This window comes from Notolepis coatsorum (assembly GCF_963971535.1).
Source record: "Notolepis coatsorum genome assembly, chromosome: 6".
Taxonomy (NCBI): domain Eukaryota; kingdom Metazoa; phylum Chordata; class Actinopteri; order Aulopiformes; family Paralepididae; genus Notolepis; species Notolepis coatsorum.
The window spans coordinates 67,621,293-67,633,907 of record NC_140170.1 but is presented as its reverse complement, the minus strand read 5'-3'; the positions used below and the strand labels follow the sequence as shown (position 1 = coordinate 67,633,907).

The 12,615-nt window shown below is 47.2% G+C and overlaps 1 protein-coding gene across 1 annotated transcript in view; it reads left to right on the top strand.

Annotated features, from left to right (window-relative positions):
- Positions 1-12,615, top strand: part of slc4a8 (solute carrier family 4 member 8) — a gene marked incomplete at both ends in the record, with an annotated part of 112,502 nt that overhangs the window by 27,087 nt on the left and 72,800 nt on the right. Inside the window, 3 exons of the mRNA XM_084315607.1 lie at positions 862-1,005; positions 7,101-7,236; positions 11,048-11,208. Coding sequence (XP_084171733.1) covers positions 862-1,005; positions 7,101-7,236; positions 11,048-11,208 — 441 coding nt within the window. The remainder of the gene's footprint in view (positions 1-861; positions 1,006-7,100; positions 7,237-11,047; positions 11,209-12,615) is intronic.

Below are 12,615 nucleotides of genomic sequence, written 5' to 3'. Positions count from 1 at the left end.
TGACAATAAATAAAATCAGAATTTGTTCTTACTTGCTTGCCTGGGTAAATAAAGGTTATAGAAAAAAAAAAAAAAAAAATTTAAAACTGATACCGATATTTTCCGATATCACATTTTTTAATGCCGATATCGGCCGGTAATATCGGTATGCCGATAATATCGGACATCCCTAGTTCCTAGTTTTTAGCCACGACAGGCCTTGGACTTTTATTTACAGTATGGCTGTCTGCCATTGGTCCTTCTGTTGAGTCATCTCTCACCTCATCTATTCCACTTAATTTCATTTGTGTAATTTAAACAGTCAGGTACAGTACAGTAGTTACATCACTAGTGGTACAGTAGACTAGATACATTAACTAGTGGTACAGTAGATACACAGTAGCCATCGGTTTCTGTATCGGTCAAGAATTGTCATATTGGCGGCTGTGCGTCCCTTATTGACTTACGAAATGCAACAAGATTGTTTACTGCATTATAGTTAAACTTTTTTTAAGCTGGAACAATTTTTCTGTGGAAATGGTGTTATTTTCTCCTTGTATAGGTATTAAAAAGTCTTAAAAGGTGCAGTGCAGATAACCAGTGCAGATAACCTAACTGACACTGCCAGCAGGGTCCCAGGGTCTGTAGTGCCCATTTCACCATACACCATATTTACTATGCTGAATGTTTTCCCTCCCTCCCTCCCCCTCTCTCTCTCTCTCTCTCTCATCTCTCTCTCTCTCTCTCTCTCTCTCTCTCTCTCTCTCTCTCTCTCTCTCTCTCTCTCTCTCTCTCTCTCTCTCTCTCTCTCTCTCTCTCTCTCTCTCTCTCTCTCTCTCTCTCTCTCTCTCTCTCTCTCTCTCTCTCTCTCTCTCGTCTCAGGCCACAGGACTATGTTTGTTGGGGTACGGATGCCTAGACAGAACCATCGCCATCACAAGCCTCACAGCTCTCGCCACCGCAAGAAAGACAGGAAACTCACAACGCAGCCCAGCGAGGATTCTGAGACTGCCTCTTCCTCTCATGGTAAAACACACACACGCACACACGCACGCACGCACACACACACACACACACAGATGCACATACACGTGTGAATGATTTATTTATGACATGAACACTCATAATGCAATCAGATATTGAGAGACAGTGAGTTACAAAAGTACCTGATTGGCCACATTGTTGCAGACAAACAGGATAATAACACAAGGATGAAAGTAAGAGTAGCAGGTGAAAAGGTAACAGACACAAAAAACACTTCATGTTACAAATAGCAGCATCTCCTCCATACTGAACACCTGCCAATAGTATTGAACAATACCTTGCTAACTGCTTGGTCTTCTCTTAGAGAGACCAGCCATCTGGGGGCCCTTCTCTTAGAGAGACCAGCCGTCTGGAGGCCCTCTCTTAGAGAGACCAGCCATCTGGAGGCCCTTCTCTTAGAGAGACCAGCCATCTGGAGGCCCTTCTCTTAGAGAGACCAGCCATCTAGAGGCCCTTCTCTTAGAGACCAGCCATCTGGAAGCCATTCTCTTAGGGGCCTTTCTCACTCACCTATTGGGATCGAATCAGCGCCCCCGGGGACGGGGGGGAGTGTTCTCACTCAGACGGACACACCCCTTTTGGGATCGAACCGGCGCTGATTCGTTTTACCCCCCGCTGAACCTGGGACGCTTGGAATAGGTGGTTTCGGATGCGGGCCAGTGGGAGCGGGGGGAGTGACACACACAACGTCGTTACTGTAATGCTTTTCATGCTTGCTTGAATTTTGGGCAGATAAAACCACACAGCAACAACTGCACAATACCCACAAAAACGATATTTATGGGCAATTTGAGAGTTCAGACCGCAACCAAACAAGCATGTGGAGCCTCACAGCTCAGTGGATGAAAACATGAAGCCACGTTACAAACAGCACTTCCCTGGCTCGCATTAGGCCTGGCAATTTTGTTTGCCATGCTATGTCTATACATTGGTTTCTTGTTCAATGCATTTATTTCTATTAGACCAGTGGTGCCCAACCAGTCGGCCAGTAGATCAATGACATGGAATATAATTGCCACGAGCGATGGGATAATGTGCTGAACGGGCTAAGCTAACTAGCGTTAGCCGTTAGCTTAGCGTTTGCCACAATGCTATACTGTTATACTGGCATATTCAATTCACGTTAGCATGTAAGCTAACAAAATCAGCGCCGACGAGACTAAACTCAGCTTTCGGTGTTCAATTGTGTTGATGTTAGTTTTGTTTCATCAACAAATGAGAGGCAGAACACACAGTGAATGTATCCGTTTTGTTTATTGCACGTTCTTTGCTGAAAAATAAGTGCTACAGGCTATACTAGACTAGGCTAAGCTAACTAGCGTTAGCCGTTAGCTTAGCGTTAGCCCTGGGAAACGCTCAAAAGCGAACTCTACAACACCATCCATTCGTGATAAAGCTTGACAACAGAGGTTCAAATATAACTTCATATTTATTGGTTATTTGTTTTTTTTATACCAGCATCCAGTCTGCTGGATCCAGTCCAGCTGCTGGACAGGCTAAGCTAACTAGCGTTAGCCGTTAGCTTAGCGTTAGCCATTGCTGTATACTATACTTTCTTGTTCGAATGCATTTATTTCTATTAGACCAGTGGTGCCCAACCAGTCGGCCGTGGTCGACCAGTAGATCAATGACATTCAATATAATCGATGCAAGCAATGTTACTAGTAAAAGGCTAAGCTAACTAGCGTTAGCCGTTAGCTTAGCGTTATCGTTAACCTTGCAAAACGCTCAAAAGCGGACTCTACAACAGAGTTCCATTCGTGAGAAAAGGGGGGTGGGTTATATTGACAAGGCTTGACAACAGAGGTTCAAATATAACTTCATATTTATTGGTTATTTGTTTCTTTTATATCAACATCCAGTCTCCAGTCTCCGTGTTAACACACTTCCTGTTTACATTTTCGAGCGTGACATCATCGCCAACGGCAAGCGTAAACGCTCAAAACGCAAACTGTAAACAGAACCCGGAGCGAACCAAGACTGAAGTGTGTACACAAACTAGAGGGGGAAGAGGGAGGGGGGAAGTTCGCATCCGATCCGGAATGAGGACGGTACGAAATGGAACGGAATCGAATGGGTGAGTGAGAAAGGCCCCTTAGAGACCAGCCATCTGGGGGCCCTTCTCTTAGAGAGACCAGCCACCTGGAGGCCCTTCTCTTAGAGACCAGCCATCTGGGGGCCCTTCTCTTAGAGAGACCAGCCATCTGGGGGCCCTTCTCTTAGAGAGACCAGCCATCTGGGGGCCCTTCTCTTAGAGACCAGCCATCTGGGGGCCCTTCTCTTAGAGACCAGCCATCTGGGGGCCCTTCTCTTAGAGACCAGCCACCTGGAGGCCCTTCTCTTAGAGACCAGCCATCTGGGGGCCCTTCTCTTAGAGAGACCAGCCATCTGGGGGCCCTTCTCTTAGAGACCAGCCACCTGGAGGCCCTTCTCTTAGAGACCAGCCATCTGGGGGCCCTTCTCTTAGAGACCAGCCATCTGGGGGCCCTTCTCTTAGAGACCAGCCATCTGGGGGCCCTTCTCTTAGAGAGACCAGCCATCTGGAGGCCCTTCTCTTAGAGAGACCAGCCGTCTGGAGGCCCTTCTCTTATGGCGCTTTTCCAGTGCATGGTACCTACTCTACTCTACTCTACTCTACTCTACTCTACTCGGTATTTTCGGTTTTCCATTACCAAAGTACCTGGTACCAGGCTGGTACCAGGTACTTTTTCGGTACTTTTTTAGTCCCTGCTCGAGTCTGGTTCCAAGCGCGAGCCAAGCGGGTAGAACTGGTACTATAAAAGTCACGTGAAACACTGCAGACCACTGATTGGTCAGAAGAGAGACGCGTCACTAGTTGGAGAGTCTGAACTGGTCTGAACGAAAACAGAACGCCGGCGCCGCCATCTTTAAGGATTTCATTATGGTTGCAGCAGGCACAAGTTCAATAAACAAACGATACAGTCACTGTGTATTCTGCCTCATTTATTGATTAAACAAAACCGACATCAACACAATTTGCCACCGAGCGGAGAGTTTAGTCTCGCAAAAAGATCGCTGACTTGTTAAGGCTTAAGCTCCACAACGGTGGAAGGAATGTTCTGTTGTGCTAGCGTTTTAGCATGGCTATCGTACATAGCGGGATCAATATAACTCGCTATTGATTGTTTGTATGAGTAACGTTAATGCTAGTAGAATAGACACAACGCGAGGTAATCACCATCCATTTTAAACCGGTTATTACCTAATGCTAACGTTAGCAAATAGACGCGACTGGTAACGTTACAGCGTTGTTGTTAGCCTAATGCTAACGTTAACGTTAGCATATATAGACAGCCTAGCTGACGTTAATGCTTGTAGAATAGACACAATGAGGGGTAACGTTAGCGTTAGCAGAATAGACACAACGAGAGTCTCGTTAATGTTGTTATTGATTGATTGAAAACTGTGTTTTACTCTGGCTTGCCAAGCTCATAGCCCCTTTCGTGACTGTGATGCACCAAGTGAATCCACAGTCACTTGCTCCTTAATAGGAAACCAACCTAGATTTACCATGAAGGACTGGTTCTGGTCGAACCGTTCGTTATACAAGTATCACAGAGACATTTCAAAGGTACTCACAGTTGCACGAGGATTTCGGACAGAGATACGGGATGGTTTGAAAGCTCGGCGTTGCTAATAAACATTTTAAATATTTTTTATAAACTGCTCAACACTGCATTATTTCCGGCGTTGGCTGCCTGGTGTGATCACAGCGCATGCGCATCATGCACCCAACGCCGGAAATAATGCCGTTTTGAGCAGTTTATAAAAAATATTTAAAATGTTTATTAGCAACGCCGAGCTTTCAAACCATCCCGTATCTCTGTCCGAAACCCTCGTGCAACTGTGAGTACATTTGAAATGTCTCTGTGATACTTGTATAACGAACAGTTCGGCCAGAACCAGTCCTTCAGGGTAAATCTAGGTTGGTTTCCTATTGAGGATCAAGTGACTGTGGATTCACTCGGTGAGCTCTCATGCTGATCACCAGCAGCCCCGCCTCCCCACACGGAGACAAACTGAGTACTTTATTTTAGTACCTGCAGTGGAAAAGCAACATGGTACCAGGTACCTAAAGCGAGTAGAGTAGAGTAGAGTAGAGTTGAGTAGGTACTATGCAGTAGAAAAGCGCCATTAGAGACCAGCCATCTGGGGGCCCTTCTCTTAGAGACCAGCCATCTGGGGGCCCTTCTCTTAGAGACCAGCCATCTGGGGGCCCTTCTCTTAGAGAGACCAGCCATCTGGGGGCCCTTCTCTTAGAGACCAGCCATCTGGGGGCCCTTCTCTTAGAGAGACCAGCCATCTGGGGGCCCTTCTCTTAGAGAGACCAGCCATCTGGGGGCCCTTCTCTTGGAGACACCAGCCATCTGGGGGCCACTCACAACCAGCCTGTGCATTATGACCTAGGCTACCAAATACAGTATAAAAACTGGTACAGTAGGACCTGAACAAGGCACTGGTACAGTATGACCTGCACAGGGCACTGGTACAGTATGACCTGAATAATGCACTGGTACAGTATGACCTGAATAATGCACTGGTACAGTATGACCTGAATAATGCACTGGTACAGTATGACCTGAATAATGCACTGGTACAGTATGACCTGAACAAGGCACTGGTACAGTGGGATCTGAACAAGGCACTGGTACAGTATGACCTGAACAAGGCACTGGTACAGTGGGATCTGAACAAGGCACTGGTACAGTATGACCTGAACAAGGCACTGGTACAGTGGGATCTGAACAAGGCACTGGTACAGTATGACCTGAACAAGGCACTGGTACAGTGGGATCTGAACAAGGCACTGGTACAGTGGGATCTGAACAAGGCACTGGTACAGTGGGATCTGAACAAGGCACTGGTACAGTATGACCTGAACAAGGCACTGGTACAGTATGACCTGAACAAGGCACTGGTACAGTATGACCTGAACAAGGCACTGGTACAGTATGACCTGAACAAGGCACTGGTACAGTATGACCTGAACAAGGCACTGGTACAGTGGGACCTGGAAAAGGCATTAGAGCTGTAGTTGGTCCCTGGGAGCCCTGGACTGTGTCTGCTCACTGCCCGTAGATCGTTAGGATGTAATATATCAGTGGAGTATATTGAGTTTGAACGGCTGCCAGCTCTGCAGTGTAGCATGTGTGCATGCATGAGCGTGTGTGTGTGTGTGTGTGTGTGTGTGTGTGTGTGTGTGTGTGTGTGTGTGTGTGTGTGTGTGTGTGTGTGTGTGTGTGTGTGTGTGTGTGTGTGTGTGTGTGTGTGTGTGTGTGTGTGTGTGTGTGTGTGTGTGTGTTTTACTGGTGTCTTGAAGGATTGTATGTATTATTGTGACCTCACTTCTCCAGTCTATGTTACATGTTTTTCTCAGAGATAAATGCAATACTGTAGAGACTAAAAGTCCAGAGCATGGTATCCATGAATTCACACATCACACACATGCACACACACACACACACACACACACACACACACACACACACACACACACACACACACACACACACACACACACACACACACACACACACACACACACACACACACACACACACACACACACACACACACACACACACACACACACATTCACACACACATTCACACACACACACACACACACACACAGACAGAGTTGAGCTACTGGCCAGCACCCCAGGCTAAGATCGACAGGCCCACTAATTAGCAGAAGTGCAGAAACTAGCCTATACACATTGTTGTGTGACTATACTAGTGTGTGTGTGTGTGTGTGTGTGTGTGTGTGTGTGTGTGTGTGTGTGTGTGTGTGTGTGTGTGTGTGTGTGTGTGTGTGTGTGTGTGTGTGTGTGTGTGTGTGTGTGTGTGTGTGTGTGTGTGTGTGTGTGTGTGTGTGTGTGTGTGTGTGTGCGCATGTGTGTGCGTGAGTGTGGAACAGCTAATGGAGGGAAACACATGCAGTGTTCATTAGAAAACCTTCCCCAGCGAAAGATGAATCTCTCCTCCATCCCTCCTTCTCTCCCCTCTCCTCCTCCATCCCTCCCTCTCTCCCCTCTCCTCCTCCCCTCCTCCAGACACGCCGTCCCAGAGGGTGCAGTTCATCCTGGGGTCAGAGGAGGATGCTGAGCACGTGGCCCATGAGCTGTTCACCGAGCTGGACGAGATCTGCGTGAAGGACGGGAAGGACGCCGAGTGGAAGGAAACCGCCAGGTCAGGAGGACGCTCGTGCCAGACATTTAAAACATGTGACCGCGCCCAGCGCTTTCGACCACAAGTCGACTGTGCATAGAATCAACCCTTTTTGCATTTTCTTTATATTATCACAGTTTGAATGTTTAACCCCTTAACAGTCGGGCACATTTAGCATAAAACGCCTGTCAATTGGGGGGCACCCTGGTGGCGCACCACGTAAATGCACTTGCAGCGTAATCGCAACGTCCTGGGTTCGAATCCGGCCCAGGACATGTGTTGCATGGGGGCGACAGTGGCTCGGGAGGTAGAGCAGTCGTCTGGCAATCCGCAGGTTCCCGGTTCGATTCCCGCTCCTCCTGGACAGCGTATATATATATATATATATATATATATATATATATATAGATATAATAATGTAGCACTGAGGAGATGGCATCATCTGTGCTCCTGTTCTCACAGTAGGTGAATTGGTGTTTATCCAGGGAGGGTGAATTTAGCCAGATTTGAAGTGAGCCAGGACCATGATGGGGGTGAGCGCAACAGGGCGGAAGTCATTCAGGCTCTTGGCAGAGGAGTGTGTCAGCACTGGCACAATGGAGGTTGTTTTGAACCACGCTGGGACAACTGCAACCGCATTGGCTAAGAACCCAGTTAGCCGCTCAGTGCAGTTCCTGAGCACACAGCCGGGGGTGCCATCAGGGCCAGCTGCCTTATGTGCATTAGTCCTGTTCGCGTGTTGCTTTTTAACAGCGCAGCAGTGCAAGAATGTGACAATTTGACCATGTGACCGCGGCAACGCGGGAGAGCGGCAGTGCGGAAATAGGCTGTCTCTAAGACAAACTCTAACCTTAACCAGCTCCTTAACAGCGCCTAAACTTAACCGTTCTAACCTTAACCAACTCCGAAACAATGCCTAACCTTAACCTTAACCTTAACCATGCCTAACCTTAACCATAGAAAGAATATTGCCATTCTCTAAGACAAACTCTAACCTTAACCAGCTCCTTAACAGCGTCTAAACTTAACCGTTCTAACCTTAACCAACTCCGAAACAATGCCTAACCTTAACCTTAACCTTAACCATGCCTAACCTTAACCGGTGAAAGAATACACGTTAAAAAAAAAATCACGTTAAAAAAAAAAAATTGATGGGATTCGAACTCGTCAACAACGGACCGCAGGACCGCAGGACCGCTGCTCTGCCAGGTGAGCTGAAGCGCCGAATGAAAATCTCTCTCTCTAAACTAGGGCGGTTACATAATTCCGCTCGCTCTGCCGCTCCGCTCGCTCTGCCGCTCCGCTCTGCGGTTGCCGCGCCTGCCGCGGGGCATGGCGCAGCCAATCAGGGAAAACGCGGAAGCAAAAGCAGCACTGCTGCGCTGTTATTAAGCAATAGGCGTCCTGTTCAGTGCGGCACACACGTCGGTGGGGGAGAGAGTGAGGTGTTGGGGGGTTGGCAGGGAGAGCAGCCTTGATGGGTGCCTCCTGGTTGTCCCTGTCAAAGTGGGCATGAAAGTGATTGAGCTCATCAGGGAGGGTGGGGTCAGTTGTTGGTGGGTTTTAAATCCGTAGTGGCCTGGCTGCCCTGCCACAAGCATCAGGGGTCGGAGTTGTTGAAGTGTTTTTCAACCCTTAGCTTGTGGCTATGCTTGGCCCAATTAATTTACCTATTCAGGTTAGCCCTAGCTGAACATTTAAATTCTGTCTGAAAAAAGCAATATGTGATTTATAAACAGTGAACATTTAAAGGTAAAGCCTCTGACTTATCCCAATTAACTTTATATCCTGGAATGGCTCTGGATTCCAGGATATAAGATTAATATGTGGGATGTTGGACTGATAATGTTAGCAATATATCATCAATATAAAACTGCAAACCATCCAGAATAGCGCTGCTAGGATCCTGATGAGGGTGCGCAAATATGATCACATCACCCCCACCCTCAGATCACTTCACTGGCTCCCCGTGGAACACAGGATCGAGTACAAGGTCTCCCTCCTCACTCACCAGTGCATACACGGTGGTGCCCCTGCCTACCTCAAGGAACTCCTCACCCCCCAGTCCTCCTCACGCTCCCTCCGCTCCGGCACAGCCTACCTCTGGGAGAGTGGAGGCTATCACGTGCTTCCTCCGACACACGTCCAGCCAATCAACCGCTTCTTTTCACCTGGCAGCGTGGACTCTCACTGAGAGGGTGTAACGTGTGGAAGGATCACACTACCCCCCTTAGATCCTATCCGTGCTGAGCAGGCGCCCCGACCGAACTGTAGGAGTCGCTGTTTACAACGACCAGGACCCACCCACCAGCTTTCCCACCCCTAACACTGCTAATTGTGTTAATATGAACGACCAGCCAAGCTGGTAGCAATGCCGAGAGCTGGGCTCGAACCCGAGCGCCTTGCCCACTGCACCACTTCCCAATCCGTCCCAATCCGTCAAGGCTTTTAAAAGGGGCCTAAAAACATTTCTTTTTAACAAGGCTTTTGCCTGAATTTTTCTTTTACTTGTCTTTTTACTTCTATTGATTTTCGTTCATTATTTTAATCTATTTTATTTTTATGTTCTTCCATTTCGTTGGTTGTTTTATTCATTTTAATTGTTTTATTCATTTAACTTTTTGTCTTTATCTCCTGTAGCACTTTGAGATTTTTACAAATGTAAAGTGCGGTACAAATTGAATTTATTATTATTACCATTATTATCATCTGCAAAGACTTATTTTCATCTCTGTTACTGGGGCTGCAATTCCCCCTTGATTTTCTCTAATCAACTAATTGGGATGAGAACATTTTAAAGAAATGTATACTGAACTCATCATTCAGTTGATAATGTAGGCACATTTATTTGACTGAAGAACATTTACAAATCATCAGGTGATGGGTTAACCTCTGAGGAATATAATGTTTTATAATGTTCTTTAAATATTTGAATATATTGAATATTCACTATTTAATCACAGGAATAGAACGAGCAGTCCTGGCCCTTTGAAGCCTCTGGGCCAACAGTCTCCATTCTCAAACCATTTAGATTTTAAACGATACAGATACAATTCTGTCTTTTTATTAAATAGGTTTTTGATTTCTAACTTGGTTTTCAGCATATCGATATATAACTGATCATCCTTTGGGTTTGCTTCATGAGCTGATTCCAATTCAGATTTGTGGGGCTCTTTCTGATTAGATGCCAAGCTAATAAGCTACACTTAGGTGTGTATGCTTCCCAGATTGTTGCAAATGACTTAACTGATTCACTATTTGTATCAAAAGAATGTTCAATTTCCACATCGACGGTTTGATTTTTTTACAGTTCAAAATTAGAGGTATAATAAATACTAGTAAATTCTAGTGAGAAAGTAAACAGAAGCATATACCAGTAGCTCCCTTGAGAGGTGGAAATGTTGCTCTGTCGTCTCTTCTTCCTCTATAGGAGAATGACATCACATTGTATCTTCTCTTCTCTTCTCTCCTCTCCTCATCTCTTCTTCTCTTCTCTTCCTTCTCTTCTCCTCTCCTCTCCTCTTCTCCTCTCCTCTCTTCTCTTCTCTTATCTTCTCTCTTCTATTCCCCTCTCTTCTCTTCTCCTCTTCTCCTCTCCTCTCTTCTCTTATCTTCTCTCTTCTATTCCCCTCTCTTCTCTTCTCTCCTCTCCTCGTCTCTTCTCTTCTCTACCACTCCTCTCATCTCCACTCCCCTTCCATTCTCTCTCTTATCCTCTCTTCTGCTCCCATCCTCTCCTCTCTCTCTTCTCCTCTCTTCTGCTCCCCTCTCTCTCCTCTCCTCTCCTCTCATCTGCTCTGCTCTGATCCCCCCCCCCACAATCTCCTTGCAGGTGGTTGAAGTTTGAGGAGGATGTGGAGGATGGAGGAGAGAGATGGAGTAAACCCTACGTGGCTACGCTCTCCTTGCACAGCCTGTTTGAGCTGCGGAGCTGCCTCATCAACGGCAATGTGCTGCTAGACATGCACGCTGACAGCATCGAAGAGATCGCAGGTTAGTGCTGCTAGACACGCACGCTGCCAGCTAGACACGCACGCTGACAGCTAGACACGCACACTGACAGCTAGACACGCACGCTGCCAGCTAGACACGCACGCTGACAGCTAGACACGCACACTGACAGCTAGACACGCACGCTGCCAGCTAGACACGCACGCTGACAGCTAGACACGCACACTGCCAGCTAGACACGCACACTGACAGCTAGACACACACTGACAGCTAGACACGCACACTGACAGCTAGACACGCACGCTGACAGCTAGACACACACTGACAGCTAGACACGCACACTGACAGCTAGACACACACACTGACAGCTAGACACGCACGCTGACAGCTAGACACGCACGCTGACAGCTAGACACACACTGACAGCTAGACACGCACACTGACAGCTAGACACACACACTGACAGCTAGACACACACTGACAGCTAGACACGTACGCTGACAGCTAGACACGCACACTGACAGCTAGACTCACACTGACAGCTAGACACGTACGCTGACAGCTAGACACGCACACTGACAGCTAGACTCACACTGACAGCTAGACACGTACGCTGACAGCTAGACACACACACTGACAGCTAGACTCACACTGACAGCTAGACACGCACGCTGAGAGCTAGACACGTACGCTGACAGCTAGACACGCACGCTGACAGCTAGACTCACACTGACAGCTAGACACGCACACTGAGAGCTAGACACGTACGCTGACAGCTAGACACGCACGCTGACAGCTAGACACACACTGACAGCTAGACACGCACACTGACAGCTGGACACGCACACTGACAGCTAGACTCACACTGACAGCTAGACACGTACGCTGACAGCTAGACACGTACGCTGACAGCTAGACACGCACACTGACAGCTAGACACGTACGCTGACAGCTAGACACGTACGCTGACAGCTAGACACGCACACTGACAGCTAGACACGTACGCTGACAGCTAGACACGTACGCTGACAGCTAGACACGCACACTGACAGCTAGACACGCACGCTGACAGCATAAAAGAGATCACAGGTTAGTGCTGCTAGACATGTGTCGCTGACAGTATATTTACATTTACATTTACATTTAGTCATTTAGCTGACGCTTTTATCCAAAGCGACTTACATGTTCTGTGCGACAAGCCATCAGGAAGGGCACAGCTCTATCAGCTGAGCAACAATGTTCATCAAAGTGTTGAGTGCTACAGTGTAGGTTAGTTTATTAGGACAAGTGCATGACAGTACGGTTAGTTAGGGTTAGATTTTTTTTTTTTTTTTTTATTATTATAGTAGTATAGAAGAGATCGCAGGATCGGTCACACTCTAGTTTTACAGAGCTGACATTTGGTGAATGAGGAGTTTGAATACAGCTGGATATGGTCAGAATATCGAC